The sequence below is a fragment of the Hippoglossus stenolepis genome, chromosome 12 (assembly GCF_022539355.2).
Source record: "Hippoglossus stenolepis isolate QCI-W04-F060 chromosome 12, HSTE1.2, whole genome shotgun sequence".
NCBI classification, from domain to species: domain Eukaryota; kingdom Metazoa; phylum Chordata; class Actinopteri; order Pleuronectiformes; family Pleuronectidae; genus Hippoglossus; species Hippoglossus stenolepis.
In genome coordinates, this window is record NC_061494.1 from 7625593 (window position 1) to 7651830 (window position 26238).

The 26238-nt window shown below is 43.2% G+C and overlaps 1 protein-coding gene across 2 annotated transcripts in view; it reads right to left on the minus strand.

Annotated features, from left to right (window-relative positions):
• Positions 1-1171: 1171 nt before the first annotated feature.
• The window catches only part of ptk7b (protein tyrosine kinase 7b), a 79293-nt gene continuing 54226 nt past the window's right edge, over positions 1172-26238 (minus strand). The window contains exons 3-20 of one of the 2 annotated variants that reach the window (XM_035173353.2): positions 19735-19837; positions 19338-19522; positions 17310-17457; positions 14743-14873; positions 12409-12675; positions 11659-11795; positions 11340-11475; positions 10615-10734; positions 10151-10300; positions 9669-9816; positions 8584-8711; positions 7170-7370; positions 5337-5498; positions 4956-5188; positions 4782-4859; positions 4080-4231; positions 3787-3965; positions 1172-3067 (exon numbers count right to left, since the gene is read on the minus strand). In XM_035173353.2, the coding sequence (XP_035029244.1) occupies positions 2907-3067; positions 3787-3965; positions 4080-4231; positions 4782-4859; positions 4956-5188; positions 5337-5498; positions 7170-7370; positions 8584-8711; positions 9669-9816; positions 10151-10300; positions 10615-10734; positions 11340-11475; positions 11659-11795; positions 12409-12675; positions 14743-14873; positions 17310-17457; positions 19338-19522; positions 19735-19837 (2819 nt within the window). In that variant the 3' untranslated portion in view covers positions 1172-2906. Of the gene's footprint in view, positions 3068-3786; positions 3966-4079; positions 4232-4781; positions 4860-4955; positions 5189-5336; positions 5499-7169; positions 7374-8583; positions 8712-9668; positions 9817-10150; positions 10301-10614; positions 10735-11339; positions 11476-11658; positions 11796-12408; positions 12676-14742; positions 14874-17309; positions 17458-19337; positions 19523-19734; positions 19838-26238 lie in introns of both variants that reach the window. The other variant, XM_035173352.2, reaches the window with a different exon arrangement.

A 26238-nucleotide genomic window follows, 5' to 3' on the forward strand; every position in this document is an offset into this window, starting at 1 on the left:
TGTTTTGCTAGTTGTTTTCTGTCAAAGTCTGAAGTTGAGGCTGTTGATCCATCACTGTAACGCTGCAGCAGACCACTCAGCTACAACATAAGCTGCCATATCAATAACATTCTCAACAGAATTTGGAAGAGGAGACCCATGATGCTTTGGATCCAATGATGAGCTGCTGAAGAGGCCTGTGGGCACAAAGCAAAATGTCATATGGCACAGCAACACTCATACTGTAAACTTATTTAGAAACTATAAGACTATATCACATTTAACTGGATGTTGACTTATGTGAAAACAATGGGAAGGATTTGGGATCAAGTTTAAAAAGACATACAGAATATATACAGCACTCTCTAGTGGTAAATTAGAGAACTGGCTGCATATGTTTCATTACTTCATTCAAAGTCTGTTTACACACAGACTAAAAATGTAATTAGAGATACTTGCATGAGGGTGGTGAACATTCAACAGCTTAGAAGAAGCAACATTGTTGAAATAAATGAAGTTGAAAAATGTCCATGATGCTTCTCACAGCTTTCTGGTTTTAATTGAACAACATGAACATGAAGCATGTTTCAGCAGCAAAATACCTGTTTTTTATTTAGGATGTGAAAAATGGTCCCAGTTTTAACTATTATCACATTGGAGCTAAAAAGAAAAACATGTTCAGAGCAATTTATCCCAAACGCGCTTATATTATTAGAAAAGTAGATTTTCATACCAAACAAAAAAATGTAGGAACTACAATAACCACCCTGTGCTTGTACCCTTCCGCCAACCAGAGCAGTTTGTCTACATACATATATTTTAAAAAGTTCCCAGGCTCATGAGGTCACATGACCTTTGACCACTGACATCCTAACAATTCATGTTTGAGTCCAAGTCTGGTTTGGTCAAATTTGGAAGAAATTCCCTAAAGCCAGACTTGAGATACGTTTTGTGAGGCCACCGCTACAATGACCACATAAATCTATTCAAATCCACTTCAACTCAAACTGAAAGTTTGAACCAACTTTGAAGAAATTCCCTCAAAGTGTTCTTGATATACATGTTAATAAAAATGGGACAAACGGACAACCTGAAAACATAAAGCCTCCGACCACCTACAAATTGGAAACCGTCGCTGATGTGCTTCTTGAAGCTGCGTTACCGTCCACAGTATGAATCACAACACAATAGGTAAAAACACTGTGAACCTTTATTGACAGCAGCATGTATACTTCCGTATATATCTGATTACTGTGAACATTTTGCTGAAGCAGATAAAAAAAAAAGAAATAAAAAGAAAGGTCTAGGTGTGAGTGCCTAGCATTCATAAAAACAAAACATTACACTAAAAACAACGTATAAAAACAAGTTCATAAACAAAGGCCATTGCATTTGATTAGATAATGTAAAAAAAGAGGGAAACAGTTAAGATAATCCTTCATTTACCAGGCACTTAAAACGAGTACTGGTGACCAGCAGTCACTCTTTTGACCTCCTTTGTACTTTGTGTGAGCGTGTTGAGCTGAACGCACACTGAGATGGGCCGTGAGCATGAATACATACCATCAGAGAAAGTACCTTTCTATTATAAACATAGTTAAAACAAACACAGGACCTTCATCATAAATAAACAGGCACCTGCACGTCCTTCTACACGACATGATAGAGATACAGAGGGATATTCCTTTAAGTGAAGTTAGTGCATGGCTTCTATATTATGTACACGTTGCCTGGTGTGATGGTCCACTTTGCAGCATTGCACAAAACTACTTGGACCAGGAGGGGAACTGTGATTGGACCTCTGGGGAAATTATGTCGCAGGTTAAAACACAATGATAGGCTGCAGCCCCGCGACGACACAAAGATATTAATGTAGTATAATGGGTTTTCTCACCCATAGGTAGTGACCAATAAAAACCTCAAGGTTAATACAAAAACAAAACACACTCGTGAAAACGTAGAAAGTCCACACTAGCACAGTCTCATCCATCCGGTTTATTCCTTGGCTATAAACTTGATCTTTTTTTTTTTGTTTGTTCCTGAAGTATTATCACAACATGGAGGATTTATCTCCACAAGTGTCCTCACGGCGACAAACCTTCCTACTTCCACTTCCACTTTGAGCGTACACTGTAGCATGGGAACAGTTTAGTGACGCGTCCACACACACACATGCACAGACAAACTCTGGAGGGTGGTGTTGGGTCCCTGGTGGACAGAGCAGCCGAGTGTCTCCTCCGGGGGTTAGGGTGGGGGACTCAGGATGCAGCTGACTGGATTTTAAGTTCGAGCAGATCCGCTGACACCGTCTCACTCAACACACTTCTAAGTGGTTGACAGAATATTTACGAAGCACAGTCACATTGTATCCCTCTTTCCTTTCTTGAGTCTTTCTAGATTCATGAGAAATGACCAAGGACTTAACAGAGTGGTGAACGGAAATTTCAAGGGTTTTCCTAAACGTCAGAAAAATGATTTGTATTAGATTCCTAATGCGCAGTCCAAAGTTTCGGTGTGCGTGTGCGTGTGTGTGGAGGGGTGGAGGCACTGAGGTTGTGAAGCTCGGAGAAATGACGTGTCTCTGGGACAGAGCGGCCGCAGACAGGCAGGAGGGCAGGGTCACAGTGGAACCTCACACAGGGACTGGAGGGGAGGGTCATCCATGCTGCGGTTAAGGCAAACGTAAACTCCTGGCACTGCTCACGAGAAGCCATTCACACAAATGTGCGTGTGCGTTTTCCACTGATATAGCAAAGAAGTCTTGTGCACACAGCCATGTTTTGAAATGCATATTTTTAAAAAAAAGTGTTTTCTCCTCAACCCTTTTCCCTGAAATGTGTGACTTTAATATCCAGCATTCCTGTCTTTCTCTTTGGGGGGGAGGAGGTTGGTAGAAGCTCCCCCTCGGATGTGGGCTGACAGTTGTCTCAGACTTTGCTGTCAGAGGGCAGCTCTCCCAGGGCTTGGACGATGTCGGTGAAGGACGGGCGCTCTTTGAGGCTTAGTGCCCAGCAGCGCACCATCAGCTTGTAGATTTTGGAGGGACATCCGTCTGGAATGGGGAGCTTCAGCTTCCCTGTCTTCAGACCTGTGAGCACAGAGAGGGGGGTTAAACCAAATCTGTGGACGGTGACTAGAAGTTCCTCGTTTTGAGATAAAGCCTCTGTCAAAAACTACTTACTAATCACTATGTAGTGTAATTTGACATTTAGTAGTGCTGTCAGAATGTGAATTTTGTTATACCCTATATAGGATGGACTCATTGTTTCCCACAGTGCATCGAGAAAAGGTCACTATCTGAGCAATATATACCATCATGCATTGCTCTTGGGGCATTGACAAAGAAAAATGGCGAGAGGGCAGCACATCTCAGCCTTCTACCACAGGCAAATCTACTACTTCTTATTCTAATCAAAAATATGTGAATTATCGTGAGGATAAAGACGGACAGGTTTATATTTGCCGGCATTTTCACAGACCAATTTTAAAACGGTCAGAGTTTCCGATGGTGTAGTTTGTTTGTTTATTACAGACACGAGACAAATCATTGAGCTGTGGCGGTACGAGCAAAGCAGGACGTCACAGCACCAACAAGTTTATTTCTACATTTAAATGTTTTTTACCTAAAAAGTATTAATACCAAGTGTAAAATAAGCATTTAAAATGTATTGTGGGATTTCCCAGCAGCCGACGTTTTGCGTCATGACAAAACTAAAACCTTTCTTCTTTTCTCTTGAAAGAGCTCCTTATCTTGTTGTTTGGATCAGAACGTGAACTAAAAATAAACCGCTGCAGCATCATACTGACCCTCCAGCACCTCGTCATCAATGAGTTTGGTATACGGCATTTCCCCGTGACTGAACACTTCCCACATCAACACTCCAAAGGCCCACACGTCAGACTTGGTGGAGAAATCGTCCTCGAACACCGACTCAGATGGGAGCCAGCGCAGCGGGATCCAGGCCTGTCTGTAGTGATAGTACTCACTGCAGACATGCACACAAGGACAAATAACAGGGAGATGGAAACAGTTCATATTAGCCCCATGAAAACCACTGAGAAACTAATGATTTTTATTAAACGTCTCTTTTCTGACCAACCTGTTGTACACGTCCTTGCTGAGGCTCAGTGACGACACCTTCACGCGCCGCTGACTGTTGATCAGACAGTTTCGGGCGGCCAGGTCTTTGTGAACGAAGCGGTGATTGGACAGATGCTCCATCCCATGAGCCACCTGGGCACAGATGGAAACCTGGAGAGGAAGCAGAAAAAATATAGATCAAAACAACTGTCAATGTAAAGTGACTTTGATTATATCTTTACTTATATATACACAACATCAGCGGGAAGTTTTTCTTTGGTGTATCAGTTCATTATTTTGAAGAAGTTCTCATTGCCTGGTAACCACACAATGATGAAAACAGTCCAACACATTGACACAGCACCCACTGAAACCACTACTTCTCAGTTTTCTTTCTACACATTAGATATTGTGTCATAATAAGTAACATTTTGACAATCAGTGTTTAGTCACTAGTTTAGCTGCTATACGCCTCCTGAATGGAACATACTACTTGTTATACAAACTTAAGATTGATGATAAGATCTACTCATCTCATGTATTTTCTAAAATACCTGAATATGGCTTCAAGTTAACACGATCTCACAAAGAACAGGATCAGCACAACTTGTACAAATCATCTCCAACAACCTTCATATGGTTAATCTGACATAGATTTCTATCTCTTACTATTTACACCAGAGAAAGGGAGCAGGATGGAGGAGGAGGAGCTAACACTTACTTTGGTCTTGGTGCTGATGGGAGATTTGATCTTGTCATCTTTGTTTTTAGAAATTCTCAGGAACTGCTTCAGGTCTCCCTGTTTGATAGAAGCAAAAACATTAAATCACAATAAAAACTATATTTAAATTAAGATAGTTAAATTGTGTGTGTGTACTTCTGTTTGTGTAATTACCAGATCGTAGTACTCTAAGATCATGTAGTGGGGTTCGGCCTCCCTACACAGGCCCAGCAGGCGGACGACGTTGGGGTGGGTGAGCTTGGCGAACATTTCAGCTTCGCGGCGGAAGTCGAGCTGCAGCTGTTCGTCTCTGGTCTGCAGGCTCTTCACCAGCACCACCGTCTCCTCCTCGCCCTCCTCGATGCCCTTAGCTTTGGAGAGCAGCACCTCACCAAACTCCCCTTTACCTGAGGAAACGTTCAACCGCCACGAAGCAAATGTCAGAGCAGATAATGTTTGATTATGACATTGATTATGTTGCAGCTTTAAGATCAGAACCAGAGAACATCCATTCTCTGTTATTCTATAGAAACTGAGTTGGTTAAACGAGTCTACCTAGAGTAGTGATGGTCTGTAAGTTTGCTCGAGGGAAGTGGAGCTTATCGTTGTTGACGTGGCTGTGCCGTTTCTCTGTGGTTGCCGCGGTACCCATGTTGGTGAGTGCCACCTCTTCCTGGATCTCAGCCGTGGTGTGGCCATTTTGTTGGACAGCACCTCCTGACAAACACAACACACAGGGTCAGAAACATTATTATCGAAATAAGAGCAAAATATATATTCATCATCGTCTAAAAAAATGTTTCTTTTAGAAAATATACACATTTATATATAGTTGTAATGTTTAGAGGTAGTGAGAAGTTTGATCAATGTACACCAATATATTCAAAATGATGTGTATATGTACATGTAATGTATGCATTAGGGGTGGCAAAATTAACGCGTTAACGCAGGATGATTAATTTGTGGAATTAACGCGTTTGTTTTTTTAACGCATGCGCAGAATGACCCGCTCCATGTACCCATACCCGCCCCCACTCACTCGCTCAGAGCGACACACGCAGTGAGATCAGAGCTCGTTCACGTGAAGCAGCCGGTCAGTGACTTTGTAGAAGAACAGTGAAACACAGAGTTTCTCTGGTCACAGCTGCTCAGTGATCAGTGCCGCTGCTTAATGATCAGAGCAGAAGCTGCGGTTGGTTTGTTCCAAGCTGGAGTTTGTGTGTCCTCCTCCACTCTGCTCTCACTGTAACTAATAAACACTCCTCACTAGTTATCAGGACCTGATCAGCACATGAAGTAACTTAGTGTTTGTTTGATTCGCTCCAGAGTTTATGAGGCTGCATTTACACATCATGAAGAATGACTGGTCAACATGTTGTTCTCAGTACAACACGAGACGAGACGCTCACAGTCAGGACTCAGTGTTAAAATGAGCGGAGCGACACGCAGACATGATCCGACCCCATCGATTCATAACCAAACACATGACTGTACGTTTGTCACCTAAATCATCCCAATAGAAAATTAACTATGAACGTGAACTTGTTCATTGTCATGTGCATGAACTGAACTTGGAACTCGTTCTTTTTAAGTGTTTACTGGCTCAACTCTGCTTCTACAGATGGGCTCAGATTCAGATTTCACATTTAATTGTGTAAAGGTTTGGTTGTTTGTTTGATTTAAAAAAGAAAGAGAAAAGTTTTATTCAACCATCCTATAATTGCAAAAAAAAAAGAGAGCAAAGGCTAAGATCCCCCAATTGTTTAGGATAAAGGTTATCTTTCAGTTTGATAAAAAAACAAAAAGTTCTGAATAACATCATCCTATGTCTGTTCAGAGGCATAGCAAAGAGATTTAATTATGGTGTGGTATGTTTTAGTTTGATTTTATTTTATTTTTCATTCTATCATTTGGACTTGGATAAAAAAACTAATGTTAAATGTATATATCCATTATCTTTCCGTTCCCACAACAATATACATAGAAAATTGGGATTTTACGGGCATTTAGAAATGGTGATAAATGGTGATTAATCACAGCTACCCTGTGATTAATCTAATTAAAAAATGTAATCGTTTGACAGCCCTAATGCATATAGATTACTAAAGTATGTATATGCATTCACTTAACTCGTGTGTGGTGGTATATTGTGGTGTATGGTGTGTAGTGAGGGATAGACAGAACTTCCGTCTTAACAAATTGATCTGAACTGCATTTTATATGATAAGAGCAATAACCAGAATGAACACAAGATGGCAGCAAATGTCTTAAACTCTCCACCAATGCTTTGAGGGGAGTTGATGGAAAATGAACGACCATGTTAACCTGTGATTTTACTCCTGTCTCCACACTATTACATCTACGTTCTTCTGAATCTAACAGTCATACCATTGAGACACTCCATCTCCGGCTCCTCTCCGTCCTGGCCTTTCTCCATTCTCTTGGCGTTGCGTCTCTTTTTGCAGTAGAACATGAGACCCAGCACGACGATGATGTAGGCCACAGCCGCTCCCACTGACAGGCCAATGGTTTGGATCATCTTGTAAGGAGCCCTGTCATCATCTTCACCATTACCATGCACCGGTTTTTCTGCTGGACACAGGCAGTAAATATTATTATTATTAATAACTAGAGCTCTCTGAAAATGCACAGGACGTGTTACTTTAACCATCACAGGTTGCAGTCTTTAATGAACAGAAAATGTTCTGTTACATCTTTCAACAAAGCACTTTGTTGTTTTAGTACAGTGGGTGTCTTATATTATGATCATAAAAAATCATCCTGCTCCCTATAAGTGCCCTGCACAGGATATATGTTATCTGCTATGTGTTGATCCATTAGCTGAACGTGAAAACTGACAACCAGCCACTCTTTTATGTTTGAAGTGATTTATTATTGTATTCAAATAACATTAGGATACTTATAGTATAAAAAAAGTATAGTCAAAACTGAAGCAGCAAAGATATAGAGGTCGACATTTTTGATCTCTTATATAAGTAAATATCCAAAAAACAATGGATCCTACATTTCCCATAATTCAATTTTATATGCTATTTCAGAGGTTTCCAGCTGTCTTGTAAAAGTGCATCTCTTGCAAACAAGCAAAACATTTCCATTTTTACTTAAAGAAATGTTATACAACATTTTTCATAGGAGTATTTCTGCCTATAAACATAATTAATATGTATAAGTAAATAGTCGGGAAAGCACAAACAATTTAGGTTTCTGCAAGAACAGGTATTTGAAGAAGTGGATGCATTTATGTATATAAATTTACAGATGCAAAATCTAACCCATCCTAACCTATTATAGCAAAGAATAAGCCTGTATCTGTTTTATTGAATAATGGACCTTGCATTCAACGTTAAAACAGATAAAAACCAAAATACTATCTAACAAGTATTTTTTGAGTTGCCCTGTTTACACAGTGCTGTGTCTCACTGTGATCCTCACAAGCTACGACAAACATCTAAATTCAATTGTCTCCAACTTTGGGACAAAATGAGTTGATATGGGACACGAGTGCAAGTGTGTGACTATAATTTTCAGTCGGCACAAAAGGAGTATGAAGCGTTATTAGATCTAACGTCTGCCCAATCCCATCACCTCAGTGACAGTCGTGGCGTCAGAGACGTGGACGAGGTTATTAACCTGTCGAGTTGGATGACGGGCAGAGGGCGAGGGTTTAATTAATGCTTTCATCCTGTACTTCTGATCGTGGCTTATGCCCCATGTGTGCAGCTTTGTGCCTGATAAAGAAAGCCACTGAGAATATGCTTGTGTGTGTATGTGATAAACTCACCAACGACATAAAGCTGAGCCACACGGTCTTTGATGCTGCAGCTGTTTCCAGCCACACATGTATATCTGCCCGTGTCGTCTGTAGTGACATCTCTGATCACCAAGGAGCCGTTGGACATCTTCTGGAACCTAGAAGGAAGAAGGAAGGAGGAACGTGAGAGGTGAGGGTGGAGGTGTGGACGTCCACACAAGTCACAGCCAACAAGAAGCAAACAGTAGAAAGAGGCAAGAAAGAAAAAAAACATCCACAATCCACTGCACAAAGTTGTCATGAATCACTTCTTTCAGCCTGAGGAATGCAACCTGTTCTTATACAGATGGCTGTTTGTGAGATTTGATCATTGGCACAATCAACAACAGTAAATCTGTTGCATAAGGACGTCTGCTGCACTCGTTGTGTGGGCATGTTTGATCCATAAAAATGAAAGAGGAAAGAAAAGAACAAATGCAGCAGAGTAAGACGTTAAAAGACTGAGATAAAATTATAAGATTATATTAGTAGTGTCAGCTGAGCCGCTCTAAAAGAAAGGAGCTCTGTGAAAGTACGGAGCTGAGGGGAGGGTGGGGGGGGGGAGAGTGCGGTGAGGAGAGTTAAAAGGAGGTTGGGAAAATATGTAAAATTCCAAATGAATTTTATTTAAAATGTTTATTTGATTACTCCACACTAATATGCTCATCTTGGGTTATTTCTGGGTACTAACTGCATCTGTATGTATGAATATATACGTGCACAGATTTTATATCGTCATAATTTGGTATTTATCCACGTTATGTGAAAGTAAAATGATTTAGATGTATATACTATATATATATATATATATATACATAAACACAATTTATTTTGTAACCTCCATCATGAATGTAAAAGACTGATTGATTGATTGAGACAAGTTCTATAAAATCACTTTTACATTTAACTTAAGAACAAATGAGTTTGGATGAGATGTTCTGGTATGAGGCCCATTGTAATCAGGTGTTTAATAATATATAAATACAAATAATTAATGCATAGTAATAAAGAGCCTGTGATCACAAGCCGTGATCCTCATCCATGCCGGCAGCGCTGCACAGAAGCATCTCATTTACCTCCTGTTCTTGCTGATGTCCAGCGTCTTGTCTTTAACCATCCAGTGGATGTGAGGCTCGGGGTCGCCGGTGACTTGACAGTGCAGAATGGCAATGTGACCCTGGTACACCGTCGTGTTCTCTGGCTCCAACTTAAAGCGAATGTACACTATTTGTGCACAAGAAACACATGGACACACAATAAAGCTCATTAACACAACATTCAAGCCACAACTGGGCAATAACATCCCATTTACAGCCTGTGGAGACTGTGGTCTTCTCAGTTACACTACAACCCAGAAGCCAATTCATTACTCGGACTGTAAAAAGGCCACACAATAAAAGCTGCTGTGTGATGATAATCAATGAGTGTCTCCTTGTAAACCACTCTTAGAAGTACAGAAACCACAAGCGCTTCTGATGTGGTGCTGATGACGAATATGGTAATGTCCCCCCTCTCATTCATAATCCCCTGGTTCCAGGATGATGAGTGAGATGCTTACCGGCCACAGTGAGCGTCACCAAGGCTCTGATCTCCCCTTGGATGCTGTTGGAGGCGATGCAGGTGTAGTTGCCGGCGTCGCTCCTCGTGACTTTGGTGAAGTGGAGCTGGCCGTTCCTCTGCTCCACGCGAGGCGGCAGCTCTCCTCCGTCTGCAGAGGGAGACAGAGAGGCAAACATAGGGGACAAGGGGGGAGTTAGAGGTGCTGTGTCTGGCACTGCATGGCGAAGTGAAGTGGTTAAACCGAGTCCATCATGGCCAACAAAGGGGTGAAATGATGCATGATGATGAATCTTCCAAACAGGTTCCTACATATTCCGGTGGAAACACCATCAGTCATCATAAGCATTAAGGGAATGAAGAGTGCTTCTGCTTTTTTGATGACATATTGTCTCCAGGAGCAGTGGATCCTTATCTCGTTTAAGATAGCGTGAGCTAAGGTTAAGCCAGTGGCGGCGTACACACCTGCTTTGGTCCAGCGGATGGTGGGGATCTCTCTGCCTTTAGCCGAGCACTGGATGCTGATCTCGTTATCCAGCTCCAGGCACTGAGAAGGCTGGGGGGTCGGGGTGAACTTAAGCTTCTCTGAAACACAAGTCAAAACACCACACACACACATTACACACGTGGTAAACACGAAGGGGGGGGGGCAGCGTATGTCAAAGCCTCTTTTGTGCAACTCACACTGCAGGTGAAATGACACTAATCTGATGCAAATCGTGTTCAGACACATTCAGGCAAACAGGGCAACAGGCGCACATGTGCACGCAGATCTGATAAGTATAACAAGCGAGGTCTATCTGAACCTGAGATCTTACAAACAGGCATTGGCCAGACAAAACAGGGCCATGTCAGGCCATCTATCATTCATTGTGTAGCAGCAGAATTTATCACCTCGATAAAGTAGAGGCTAGAATAAAGCTGCTGCACATGAGTCACATTTTACACCTCTGTGGGTGTCCGCCGGAGACGCAACATGGACACTTATTGTAGTGAGCACACACTTATACACGCGCCCACAGGCATGACAGCATTTGTTTTACAATCTTCTCTCAGCACCGCATTACTCATTACGCCCTAAATATGATTTCATTCATTAGAGATTATCATTCCATCAGTCTGAGGATCAGCTTAGAAAGCATAATCTACTTTACATATTGATGGACTGAGTGATTCCCCCTGCAGCTTACCAAGCACAAGAACTCTAGCCTGCCCAGTGAGTCGGCCGCCTGCGGTCTTGGTTTCGCAGCCGTACATCAGTCCGTCGTACACCTCCACATTGTTGATCCTGAGGCTGCCGTTAGGGAACAGCTTGAAACGAGAGTCCTGAGGGAAGAAGCGCATGAGATTCTCTTATATCACAAAAACAAAGCTTTATTAGAGTTTTCATGTGAGAAACATACACTAATATCTGTGTGTGTGTGTGTGTGTGTGTGTGTGTGTGTGTGTGTGTGTGTGTGTGTGTGTGTGTGTGTGTGTGTGTGTGTGTGTGTGTGTGTGTTAATTCACCTCAGGTGTGATCATGATGTTGTTGCGGAGCCAGGTGACCTCAGGTTGAGGGTTGGCCTGAGCGTGGCAGTGAAGGTAACCTGGTTTACCTTCCTCTAAGTGGCTGTCCTGAGGCCTTGTCACCCACACGGGAGCAGCTGGGGACACACACACAGAACACCATTAATAATCCTTGCTATTTATTTTAGTGTTTCAATGACCTATAAGTTAACCTTCTTCTTTTAAGTTCTACTGGGAAAAACAGTAGAATCCCAGTATTTCAGGATTGCTCAGGGGGATAAATATACTAAAACAAAAACTATGATCCTATTATGTAATGCATTATTGAAAATAAAATATTTTTTCCTATTACCTACGAGTGCCCTGCAAAGGATAAACTGTTGCATCTGTTTTTTATAAATTTGTTGACAGTAAAAACTGACCACTACTCATTTCTTTGAGTCATTTCATCCGATTTTGTATGATTATAAAATAACATTACGATACTTATAGTTTTAAAAACATGGTCAAAATTGAAAGTTTAATATTTCCCTCTTATAAGGGTAAAAATACAAAAACATTCCTACATTTCCCATAATCCAATGTGATAAGACGAACCATTAGTTTCCACCTGCACAATTTACAAAATATAAATTTCTGTTTTAAATTTTTTACTTTATATAACATTACAGAACAATTTCTGCCTGTAAACCAAACTTAATGTGTCAAATTGTTGAAGTGCCCCATCAGAATGGACTGTGTTTGACTCACTGGCCACGGTGAAGGTGACCTCCTGGGTCCTGCGTCCCGCCTTGTTCTGGGCCACGCAGGTGTACGTGCCCGAGTCTCCCTCCTCTGTGGGAGTGAAGACCAGATCCAGGCCGTCCTGGTGCACCCGGCCCGCTGCGGGGACTCGCTGACCTCCTCTCTCCCACCACACCTCGGGCTCAGGTCTGCCGCGTGGGGCGCGACAGGCGACCCTCTGCAGGGTGTCCGCTGTGAAAACCTTTGACATCTTGGCCACCATGTCGTCTATCTCTGTAATGGAGAGAAGGAAGAACAAGAGCATGAAGAAGTGATTCAAATGGTAAAATTGATTTACATTTATATCCCTGATAATCATCAAACTTCCCCGGAGCCAGTGATGCATTAAACTAATTCCAACTCACAGCTCTGTTAACGGATTTCCTGTCTAGTTAGGAAAAGTCCTCTGACGTGCAGCACAGACCAGAATAATTAGAGAACAAAGCGCACAGTAGGAGAACTGAGTATATAGGTTCTTCTTGGTATGGGAATTAACAAGGGCCTTTGTGAGGCGGGTCATATCAAAACTGTCAGCCCTTATACAGAAAGTGGAATGTGATCTCTAGTCCAAAGAATCAGAAGACCTCCCACTACAGTGAGGTCTAATACTGTGTGTGTGTGTGTGTGTGTGTGTGTGTGTGTGTGTGTGTGTGTGTGTGTGTGTGTGTGTGTGTGTCTCAAATGGAAGTCATTAATACTGTATTGGCCAACATCGCTCTGAAAGCTGGTCAGTGGCTCTGACCTTCTTTGAGTCTAAGATCTAAATCAATTACAGGCAACAGGAGAAAACACACATTTCTCAGCAGATGAAAGCGAAATTGAGCTGGTGAGGGTGGGGTTGGGGGGCAGCTCAATGAATGAAGTGGTGCAATGATGGAGTGACTGTTTAAACTTGTCCCTAAATGCTGAATTCTGCTGTGACACAATCCCCCTATAATGCCTGCGGGGATTACCATCAGATTAAGTGAATTAAGGTATTTAAATGGAGCTGTGGTTCACTGGGTTAAAACTGCAGATACAGTTGTACCTCATTAATCCAAAACCCTTGGGGGGGGAAAAGGGGCTGTGTGAGGGGAATAAAAGTGTTTGGGACACTGAAACGCATAGAAATTCCAGCCCTGAGCTTATCCAAAATATTTGACTTGCATGCACTTGCATTGCAAAATGCTGGCTGATTAGTAAGATGAGAAGATACCACAGCTTGTTCTTGCTTTAAGCTCAAGCAGCCATTTAAAAGCTATTGAGTAGGTCTTTTTGGAGTCAGGAGAGGAGAGGAGCCACTGTTATGTCCAATATTAAAACAGCTTTAATGCACCTCGACTTGTGCACTACATTGTTTTACCTGCATTTATCAGAATCTGACATATAGGGACAATCACAAAAGTATTTTCTCTGCAGAGGAGGTTTTCACCCCTGTCTGTTTGTTTGTTTGTTTGTAAGCAAGATTATGCAAATACTACAGCACAGATAACCTTGACGCTTGGTTGTAGAATGTGGTATGGGTCAAGGATGAACCCTTTAAATATTGTTGTGGAGTCGGATGCAGAATCTCTTTTCCCCACTTTCTTTAACATCATGGAATAATTGGATTTAAGGGGACTGTTTGGCCTTGATGGAGGTATGTGCTCCAGTATTTGTTACTTCTGATGGTTTGATTTCAGTTTGGAGTGATTTATTCCACATGACAATGCAAGCAAAATTTCAACTAGTGTTGGAGGGAAATCAATGGGGCAGCTCTAATGACATTAACCAACCTCATACTGACGCTGCTTGTTTGCTTATTTGAGTCATGATGGGATGTTACTTTGCTGCTTGCTCAGCCAGGTACTGTTACACTTTGGGGGAAGCTTGTTGAGCTAAACATCCTTGGCAAACAGCTGGACTAATGGAGGAAATCGTATGGAGGAGACGCAGGAAAAAGCTCCAGCAGAGTGTGTGTGTGTGTGTGTGTGTGTGTGTGTGTGTGTGTGTGTGTGTGTGTGTGTGTGTGTGTGTGTGTGTGTGTCTGTCTGTTGGATACAGCTGGGGCGGATGTCAATAAGAGGATGTGATTATCATCGGAGAGATCTGGCTCTAAGTGAAAGAACCAGGAGAAGAAGAAGTGGGGGAGCAGAATGATATGGAATGAGTTTGGATAAATATGTAACCCCAATGCCCCTGTCACACTCAGATTACACCACCACAGCTGTGTGTGTGTGTGTGTGTGTGTGTGTGTGTGTGTGTGTGTGTGTGTGTGTGTGTGTGTGTGTGTGTGTGTGTGTGTGTGTGTGTGTGTGTGTGTGTGTGTGTGTGTGTACGTACCAGCTATGAGGAGAGAGGCCTCCAAAGTAACCTGGGACCCGCTGAGGCCGTGGCCGACACATTTGTAGGTCCCTGTGTTCCTGGGCTTAACCTGTGTGATCAGCACTGTGCCATTGGACAGGAGAACGACTCTGTGGAGAGGAAACAGATCAAACAGTTTAGAAATCTGAACCACTGGCCAACAAACAATATGAGTCACATGTTATTTATATTTACATCACATTTAGACTCTTTTATCCAGATAGAAGCTCAGTAAAGTAGGAGACCAAGAAGATATTACAAGGGGCAAAAATTGTTCATTAAAGACAATGCGTAGATTTTGGAGGCTTTGTCTGAGCTTTTATAGAGCATGGTCTTTCAGTTTGAGAACAGGAATTGATTTCATGTTCAGATTTTGTAAAGCTTTCACCCAAAACTTGTTCGCACTTCGTTTCGACAAGAAGAAGAAGCTGGAGTAATAAAAAAGCAGCAGAAGGCGGGAGTGCAGGAACCTCTTATTGTAAAGCTAATGCACCCACAACAAGGGCGGGGACATTTTCATTCGTCAACACTACACCTGGCTTTCTATTGGTTGGGGACTTTTGAAAGACTGGTTGCACAAAAGAATCCAAGATGAAATCTGAGAGCAGACGTTCAACACGTGCACAGAACGCTGCGTGAGAAGAACCTGGAGCGCAGGAAATCTGTCCAAGCAACAAAATATCTGAGTGCAAGCGCACAGTTTGATCACAAGCAGAGCAAATCCAAGCACAAGCGGGGATTTGAGTGCGAGCAAAGGAGTTTGAGTGAGAACATAACATTTGAACGTGAAATCAAAAAGTCCTGCTCTCAAACTGAGAGACCAGCTCTTGCATAAAGACAGGAGATCAGATATAGAAGCGTACCACATGTGCACAAGAGGCACTCCGATCCAAACAACCCTTGGCATTTGTTTAGGTCTGATGGAACACCAGCTGAAGACCCTCTGCCAAGCAGGACAATAAACAAGTGCCAGTATTTCTTTTTTGGTTCTTGGCATATTACCGGATGTTATCAGAATTCTGCTGCTCTAAGTTGTCTTAACTAAATTATAAGTAATTGTCTACAGAACACAAAATAATCTGTCCTACATGGTTAATGGTAAAAAGTCCTCGGTTTTAAGAGGCTCATCCTGAGGGCCGACCTCTGGCAGGCTGAGGGGAGCATCAGTGCCAGCAGAGACGGACAGGATGAGCAATAATTAAAGACTGACCTTAAGCCAGCTCCAGGGATGACAGATAAGGACTAAACAGCTTTACAGGCTGGACAAACCAACAGCTCATCATTATTATATGAAAGCTTATGTATGATGTATTAGGTAAATATGTTAAGCAGAGAGGAATACTTAAAGGTACTGTTGGATGCAGTTTGGCAGCTGTGTAATTCCTGAGAAGAATTTCAAAAAGCAGCTAAATGTCTCTGTCGTGGATTCTGTGAGGAAAGATGATATTTCTGTGTCATCTATTCTACTTCTCTGTCCAATAGAAGGAGGGAAGTCAACTTTGGGAGCTTGTGTATGTTTCCAGTAGAACATACCTCTGAGGAAACTGTTTAAAATAACCACCAAACCTAATCAACAAAGAGAATTGCTTTTAGAAAAAGGAAATAATCTTTACAGCTACATGGATCCTACAAAGAGGAATTTTCACATTTTTGGCCTCCAGAGTTGTTTTGAGCCGTGGGGCAGAGTTTATCTGTCTACGATAATATTCACACATAATCTGGAGGAGGGAGGGTCTGAACAGTGCAGGTGCATTACAGATATATCTGACATTCCTCTGCCTTTGTAATCAGCTCCAAATCGCACAGAACACCACCGCAGAAACAGCCTGAGTGGTGGGTGTTTTTATATCATGCTTATGCTGAGTCATCACTGCCTTGGTGAAACAAACCCACCTCTGACAGCCTCATTACAAGTGACTAACTATTGATATTGGAATCCTTCGCCTCCCTCGCTCTGTGAGCACAATAATCAATTCACAAAATCTAAGAACTAGGCCCTCACTCTCATTGTGGAGTGTGACTACGTATAAGTGTGAGGTGCTATGAACCCTGAGGGTGAGCTTGGCACAATGTATAGAAATATAGAAATTGGTTATTATCTGGTGCTTATGTGTTTACAGGGTACGCGCCCGGTAAGCCGACTGTAGCTGCAGGGGTTTTTCCACTCCGTGCTTGAACACTGGAGAGCTGCAGAGGCGTCTGTGATAGGCTGCAGAGAAAGTCTGCGCTCCAGTGATGTATAGTCGACCGCACAGAAACTTTACAGTGCTCTGTTCCAGTAATAACATTCCTTAATGTGCAATTCGTCTTAAACCCAAGTTGAAAAACCACACAGAGCAGAGAGCCTGATGTTCCACCTCATTGGGTTCAAAGCAGTACCCGAAGCTGAAACTTATATAATGGTCAGTGCGGAGAGGGAATGGAGTGGAGGCAGGATGAGAGGGAGTTGATGGGAGCCGGGAGTCTGAGAAAACGGAGTGAGAGGAAGAACTGGGGCAGTCAGATGCACAATGAGAAAGAGGAGGAGGCTTCATCTCTGAACGTACCGAGATTTGTTTGCCAGCGGCTCGTTTTCGTGGTACCACTCCAAAGTGGGGGCCGGCACGGCAGTGAACTGGCAGTGGAACATGGCCTCCTCGTTCCTCAACACCACTTGGTCCTCTGGGGTCACCACTGGGCGTGGAAAACTCTTATCTGTTAGAGAGGTAGACAAACATGTGCATGATTACATCTGCAGGCATTATTAGACCATCAAGTTGCATCTGCGTGGATACTCATGCATTGCACATATTTACTCTGGGCCTTTATTAAAACCTGCCAACAGCAGCGCAGGGCCGGTGAGCAGGCAGCCTTCAGGTGGCGGTGTGTGTCAACGCCTCAGGGGCCCCGGGGAAACTTAATGAGGTCAGTGACCGGACCCTTCAGCTTATCAGGACCTATTATCTCTTTCCCTTTTACCTCCTGGGTCGTAGAATCACACACAGGAAATCATCTCTCTCTCTCCTCTACATTAAGTCACTTTTCTCCAAGAAACCGGGGTCATTTTTTGCAATGGAGTTTTTCCAATTTTTGTGAGAAAATTCTTCTGCACAGTATTCACATTTGTTCTACTCTGCCAGCCTCAAATCGCCCCTTGTTAATAGTGGACTAGGCTGCTCTGACCTGCTTAAACCAGAGATTTGGTACAGCCTAACCAAAGGAGTAGTAATTACCGCACAGATTTCAAGACATTGTTATACTCAAAATACAAAGCTGAAGGGCGTTGAGCTCAATAAAGGAACGAGAACACGAAAATACCCCTAATCCAGGTTTATGCGTGTGAGTATTTCAAATCTGCACGGCTAATGGAGGTATGGTGCCAGTAGCAGTATTAGGACGTGGCCACTGGTTGGTGAGGGAAAAGAAAAGCGTGCAGTCGGAGCACACCTGGCCCACCCAGGAAGTTGGTGGAAAGGCCTCAACTTAAAGAGCTGTGACCGTGCATTGAAGAGCTGTCGAAATCTGTCAGCCTGTCCTCGAGGTGAGGACCTATAGAAGAGTGGAGGGTGGCAACGGGGTAACTGGAAACTCAACAATTACCCATTCTTCCTCCACCCAGGTGCTAACCTAGCGTGTCTGTGTGTGCTGCAGGTGGCTAATTAGAGTGGAACAGGGCATCAGGTTTCTTGCACAGATGTGCTGCTGTACAGTATATGCTGTACTTGCTGTGTGGTGTGCTGAGGGGATAATACGCAGGGGCTCTCACACACGCAGAGTAAACAGCAGAAGCCGTGTCGAGAGCCTGCAGGAAAAACAAACATGTCTCCTAACACGCCGTCTGCGAAAGCTAAAGTAACAGAGACGAATCAGCAGAAGGACACTGCTACTGAGGGAGCTGACGTTTGTTTGCGTAGATGTTTATGATGTTGTTTCTTGTCTGTGTGGGTGGCGGAGGAGGAAGACACTAACACACTCACTGGTAATCACATTAGGAACTCTATCACTTCGTCTTCCTGCTCTCGCTCTCACCACTTATAGACTTTACATCCCCTCCTTTCAACACGTTTCCTGGCAGGTGAGGAAATGTGGAAAGTTCACTTAAAGCTCAAAATATCACATTTTTTATTATATTAATAAACTGTTGGTTTACTATTTAATTTGACAGAAATGTAATATAAGCAAATGGTTACTTGTCGTTTAAAAAAGAAAAATTTTGATTTCACACTGAATAACTAAACTAACAATACAAATATCTCAGGATGTAAAAGCATTGCCAATTATGTAGGACACAGACGAAGATGTCAAGACTAAAAGGTTTTAGTGATACGGGCCAAACGCTAGCATCGAGGTAAACAAAAAAAGCATGATCTCCACAGCAGAATTTATACGTTACATCCTGCCCCTGCCTGCCGCACCAGCCCTCACCTGAACGCTCCAGAGATTTCTTCTCGTGAATGTGTCTGAGCGGAAAATTTCCTGCTGCATTGTTCATGTGTGAAAGGCAACCACCAGAGAAAGTCCAGACCCAATTGTGCGGACATCCTCCGGAGGTCATGTCTGAAAACAGTGTGTGAAATCAACCAAGAATCACACACCTATGATGTTGAGAGTGAAGTTGCTGTTGCTGCAGACGTGTCCGGCTGCATTCTTGGCACAGCAGTAGTACAGGCCGTTGTCGTCTGGACTGGCGCTCTTGACGGTGAGCGTCCTCTCCTTGTTGTTGATCTGGTGGCTCTTTTCCGTTAGCTTCACGCCATCTTTAAACCACTGGCAGGTCGGCCTGAGAGGCAGAGGAAAATAAGAGGTCAGGCGTGAGAGAGGTTCAGGAGAAGAAGAAAAAATCTCGAAACACGATGACTAATGGAGCAAAAGAAGATGAGATGCAAAGGGCATGAGAAGAAAAGGGCCTGTAATCATTTTACAGTACAGTCTTCACCATGATCCTTAACCCCGTGAACTCTGAACTCAAGGTGAGAGAGGGAGGAGACTCACCGTGGGTGTCCATCGATATGACAGCGCAACGTGACCAACACAGAGCTCTCGATCTCTCCTTCGGAGCTGGGCTCCTTCAGGGTCACGCCACCGCTTTCCAGCCCTGCAGAGAAACAAAAACAGAGGCGACTGTCAGCGGGAGGAGGGACGGAGCGCATGAGGACAAGAGGAATAACTGAGGAGAAGGACAGGAGGAAATATTGAGTTAAGTGGTTGTCCTGTCATCTGTCCTCGCAGGACACACGACGACAAGGCTAATGGGTACAACAGCACAGTGACTCAGGAACAGAGAGACGGAGCAGGGAGCGACCGCAGGTCAGCTTACATCAGCATTCCACTCTTTTACACTCACAAGAGCGAGCTGGGCCTTTACACTGATTTTTATGGACGTTTAATGGACAGCCCATGGACTGACTCTGTTAAAACGACTACTCTGCTGTCAGAGCAGCCAATAAACACGGGAAGAAGGGAACATGTTTCTATTTTAGTTATCGTATTCACTTCTTAGTCAATAAAATGCTTGAATATTGGTGTAATGTAAAACCCGATCGATGGAGTCTGACTGATGGATGAACAAGAGAACAAATCAAGAAAACAGATGGCGACAGCTGTCCCCTGAATGCAGCACGGTGTGGTGAGAAATGAGGTGAGCTGCGTGGTTTCCCCATTCAGGAAGTGACCCAGCACACGGGGACATTTATAATACATATGGCATGTCAAGAAATGTCAAACCGTTTTTCAAAAGAAGGGAAACATAATACCATTTGTCAAGGTTTGTCCAAGGTAGACAAGTATATATGTATCTCATGATGTACTGAGGTATTTCATCCCCTCTTTCAATAAATTCAACTGTGATGACCTTTTTTGTTCTAGGCAGATAGATATAGATAGATAGATAGATAGATAGATAGATATATCAGCCATAAAAATGCTATATTTGCTTTATCTGATGCAGTCGGCATTTACCGCCTGATAGTCACCGCTTGTTGCAGAGCTAGATGCACACTTTAGTCTCTCAAATAAAGAAATATCTAGGAGTGACTTAGAGAGACCAAAGCTGTGTGCAGCCTCAGTACAGGCGCAGTGTACCTTGTGGGGATTCCCCTTCACCCTGCTGTGTGTGTTGACTATACAAATACTTAGAGTTTACACTGAATGAGAACAAGGGCTAATTGTTATTTATGTGATGATATGTAAGCAGTGGTTGCAGCACACAGTAACTCTACACGCTGTGTGGTTACATGGGAATAAGGATGCGACCAGTGACCGAGCATGTTTGTTTGGGTTTCCCTGGATTATACACGAGTCAATGGGTTTTTTAGTAAGGTGCCTGTGTGTGTGTGTGTGTGTGTGTGTGTGTGTGTGTGTGTGTGTGTGTGTGTGTGTGTGTGTGTGTGTGTGTGTGTGTGTGTGATTCCCTCATGTTGAGCTCCATTCCTATGACTGATAGTGTGGCTGTATCTCAGAACCTATGAAATATGCATGTCATGAGCCTGCCCCTAAGACAGTTGTGGAGAGAGAGCGCGGGGGGGCAGCACCCCTTTGAGGTCAGAGGGGGCGCTAGAGGAAAACCTGTCACAGTGAATTAAACAGGAACCCAGCAGTTCTCTGCACAATGGAGGATCATGGGAAGTCGTCTCTACGGTAACGCGGCCTACGTCCCTCTGGCTTATATCCCCATCTGAGCCAGGCACCGCTCATTAGCTTCATCTCAACACAGATGCCCCGACAACTGAGAATGTGTGTGCTACACTGAACAAGTGTGTGCTAATATTGGTGTGTGTTAGAGTGTTTGTGCATGTATGGTTTGGTGAGGAGTGAAACACACTTAATGATGTTGTGCCCCTCAGCATGAGAGCATGTGTGCACATGGCAGTTCAACACAGGTTACTAATTGTTAGTGTGTCTCACTCAAGGCCATTCCAGTCAATAGCTCCATTAAGTTAGTGAGGAGGAGGAGGAGGTTGTGATGAAGGCCATCCAGCGCTATGGGGCCAGACACTCAGACAGACCTGCTATTAGTGAGTCACCAAGGAGGCGGAGGAGGGTGAGAAAAGTTTGATGGAACAATTATCATCTGCAGCACAACGACAAACAGTCATCTGCAAATTAAATTGTAGAATTAGTTTCAACCTGCCTGAGAAACAGGTGGGCGTTTCCAGTTTCAGGTGGTGACAAAGTGTCAACCCCAAGGGCTGAGACTGAAATTCAAAATTATATTCTGTACATAATCTTTGAGTGGAGTAAGTCTGTCATGGTTGAAAAAAACCAGCATGTGTCTGAAATAAGATCGTAAAGTAGTGGGTGAGTAACGTAATAGGAAAGCAATGCTGAAGAGATGAAGAAAAAAAAAGAACTATATAAAATGTGAAAAAGTCATCACTGTAGCAGACACACAGTTTGACTGATGTGACCCCTTCATGTATTCAGACACAACAACAAGGTGCACTTCTCAACACAAACTGCCTCGTGACTTTGTTTTCGAAAGTTCTACCCTGCTGACATATTCTTTCCTCCAGCAGGTTTAAACCTATTCTTGTTTTTTAAATTTAATTTCCAATTTGACCTGGATTCCCTGACAGTGACACATTCTAAACCTTTGCCCTGCTCGTAGCTCTATTCACAGTTTCAGGTTTCTCCAGCTGTCCGCTCGACAAACAGAAGGCACTCTTTCATAACCTATTAGTGGCAAATACTTGCCTGTAATCCTTCTCAGAATGCATGACTAAGTGTTGGAGCGGGCCTGGCAGCTAACGCCGTAATTAGGGGAGTATAATTATTATGTTGAAGACAGAACAGGAAGCTCCATCAACACACGGATGATAACAGATGAATTGCGAGGATATTGTCAAGGCAGATGCTTGGACCGCTCATTTCTCAGTGTGCCAAAAGGCGGCTGTGTGTGTGTGTGTGTGTGTGTGTGTGTGTGTGTGTGTGTCTGTTTCACTCAATGAGCTAATTTGTTGCCATGGAGAAGAGGCAGGGTGGATAGTGTTATCCAGGCAAGTGCTGTGGCTATGATTTGACTGGCAGCACCATATGGGTATGAAAATAACTAAAACATGTGGTATAGTGGTTTCATATTGTAAACTTTGTTTAAAAAAAAAGGTCCTGGGAAATGCGTGACGAGCCCAGCACGCCTTGTGAGACGATGTGTCAGATTTTATCAGCTGCGGCTGACAGAGGTCAAAGGGCCCCGCTGCAAACTGTGGCGATTCAGAGATGATGCTGCTGCTGTAACATGACAGATAGAGGAGGAAGAAAGGAGGGAAGGAAAGAAACTGACACTGGAGCAAAGTCACTCCGCAGGGGAGAGGCTGAGGGATGGAGCCGGGGTCATTAGGCACGAGGAGCTGCATTTTTCACCTCGCAGATGACAGGATGAAGAAAAAAAAAAAAGTTGAAGTGATTCCGAGAAAAAGTACAGCTGAGCTAGCCATCAGCGAGGATGCTATAAAATGCATCTGCTGAACAAATGTAGGTTAAGGACACAAGCTGTGTGATTAAATCAGGATGGCGTGTGTGTGTCTGTGTGTGTGTGTGTATGTGTGCACGCTCTCGTCTGCACGTAGCTCTGCGATTTGAAAGTTTAAACAGAGGAAATTCTGCCTGCCTGTGTTTCTGCAGTATCATTACCTTCTTCTTACAAGCTGAGTCAATGGACTTCAAAACACTGTCGGCCTTCATCTTGTTACAGATTATTATTGAGAGTCAAGCCAAGCGTCGCCTCCAGGACCAACAAACGCGCTGTGACAATGGTGATGCCTGAGCCCCCACGCCTCTGCTGGACGCGGCCCTCGCCACTGATGCCTAGTGACCGGCTGGGACAAAGGGATGGAGGGGGGCTAAAACCACTATTGGACTAAACAGAGGGGAGATAATTACTCTGAATAACTCTCGACTGGCAGGATTTGACCACCCACCCTTGAGAGAAAGACAAATTAACTCTCTCTCTCTCTGCAGAGGGGGGAGGGGGTAAAAGCTACTCCGGTACAGTCTATGTACAGTACATATGGAATACCCCCCATCCCACCCCCCTCCTCACAACCCACATTAACTACTACACACGCAAACTAGCACACACATGAGCGAACGCACATACAGGATTATTGCCAAGGGGGTCTTCGCTTTAAAACCGCATGCGACTTTATTGCCCGTTAAATGTATGTTGGGGAAATATGAGAACATCTGTCATAATACGATCTGATCCACCTAAAGTGATCCAGAGACAAACAGCCAGTGCATTACAACAGACCGACAAACGGGGTTGATACACACAGATAGACAGAGTGTACGAAAGTGATTAGAGATGATTTACTACTGCGTGCTACTGAACCTTGTGTGTTTGATCCTGGAACATATATATATCGTTGTTTCTCGTCTTACATGTCTTTGGAATCCGCTCAAGTTGCTGTATTCTTATCAAACTGATAACACAAGGCTCCCGCAACAATCTCACTGATAATCTCCAGACTGATGTTTGATGGATTACAAACAGTACATGCGTGAACATCTGCCTCTCGGCAATGCATCTGCTGCTCATGTCTGCTTGTACATACCATTGTCATATCTGAAAAATGTGTAGTCACAGCATGTCCAGCATCAGGTTCTGTGCTTAATGTGCATTTGCAAAGAGACACATCAACAGCTGGTCACCCTCAGATAAAGATGGAGAAACCGACTTTGACATATTTGCTGCTACACAACAAACGAAAACTTGCACCCGAATTTATAAGAGCAGTCTGTCTGATATAGCATTAATACCTCCGGCAAGGAATTTATGTTTTCAGCTGTGTTTGTTTGTAAATTAGCCAACAGGATTATGCAAATACTACTCAACCGATTTCCATGAAATTGGAGTGGTAGGACATGGCCCAAAGAAAAACTCATTAAATATTGGTGCAGACCCGGATCAGGGGACGGATTCAGGACTGTTTTTACTATCTTTCAGATTTTGAGATAGGAAAATGTATCTGGTGAATTTAAATGTGGTTTCATAGGGAGACTGTTGGGCCTTGGCAGAGCGAGCGCACTACTGAGTGCTAGCGCTAGTTTACACTTGGATATACCGAGTTTAATGCTGGTGAGTGACGTGCAGGCTCAGTGTGGGCATAAACAAATGTTCATGATTTGGCTGCAAAAAACAAAGCAACAGCAATCATATGAATGATTTTATCTATGGAAAGAATCATGCTGATCAAAAGCAGTCAATACTAGTTAATATTCCTGTGTTTCTATTTATATTGTATTGTGGCAACCTGAAGCTGTATCTATGAATGAACCCCACACAGTGATGAAAGACGACCAAAACTGTGAGATTGTAAGGAGCTGAAAGATGAACTAAAGCCCAAAGTGCAGAATATATGACAATATATCACGCTAATTAAAAATAAGTGGATAATTACAGTGATAGTTATCTGTGGGTACATCTTTTACAGTACACAGTAATTTACTAATATAAAATACAGATTATTGCACTAAAGCCAAAAACGAGTAAGATGATTGTATTGTTATTGTGTGTGTGTGTGTGTGCGCGCGCATGCGCGCGCGCGCCTAGAACTTGGCTCAGCTCTTGCAGCAGGTTTGTGATCAAGTCGCACTTTGTTACCAGAATAGATTTTGACACTCTTGTCTTCATGTATGGGATAAATGTACATTTTACATCTTACATAAACATAATTCCGTGATTTAATGAGTGCAACGAGAAAAAGAAAAATACTTTTATAAAGTGAATACAGCACCTTCTTTCCAATAAAAACAGGCCTGTCTTTCCAACGCGTGGGAATGCTAATGACCTGGCAGATAATACAGTTTATTCTGGGTCAGCTCTTAAGAACTGGTGTTTCATGTCTGACTTGTTTTTCTTTTCTTTTTAATCTGTAGGAGTATGTCAGTTGGACTTGGCCGACGCACAGGATCTTGTTTAATTGCAACACATAAAATCAGTTCCCTTCAGATCAGATGAGGTTTTGTAAAACTCATGTTCTTCTTCTAAACTGTTCAGATTCGGTGCTCAACATCAGAAACCACAAACATCCGCTGGTGGAGGCGCATCATAAGAGGAAGGGTTAAACCTCAGCTCTCTCCTTCTGTCTGGCCCTCTCTGTTTATCTCCCAGTTTGCTACGAGGAGGTCCGGACACTCATCTGTTCTTGTAATCAGCCTTTGAACTAGCAACAGCACCGCAAAGACAAAACCTCCCGGCTGAATGGAGAGAGGACAACATATTCCAGATGGAGCCATTTTTCAAACCGCTTTGCTTTTTGTTTTTGACGGCCATCACTATAACTCAGTGTTTGCAGGACACAAAGGCTTTTCAGTAACAACTGGTACCTGAGGGCCTTCCACAATACACAAACAAGGTTCTTATTTATCCTAAACAACCTTGTGCAGAATTCCCATGGCTTCCCCTGAAACTTGGAGAGGGTCACTGAGCTTTGGATTTGGAGGCTACACCAAAAAAATCAAGATACTAGTGTGCCTCGACAAAAACGTAAAGGAAAT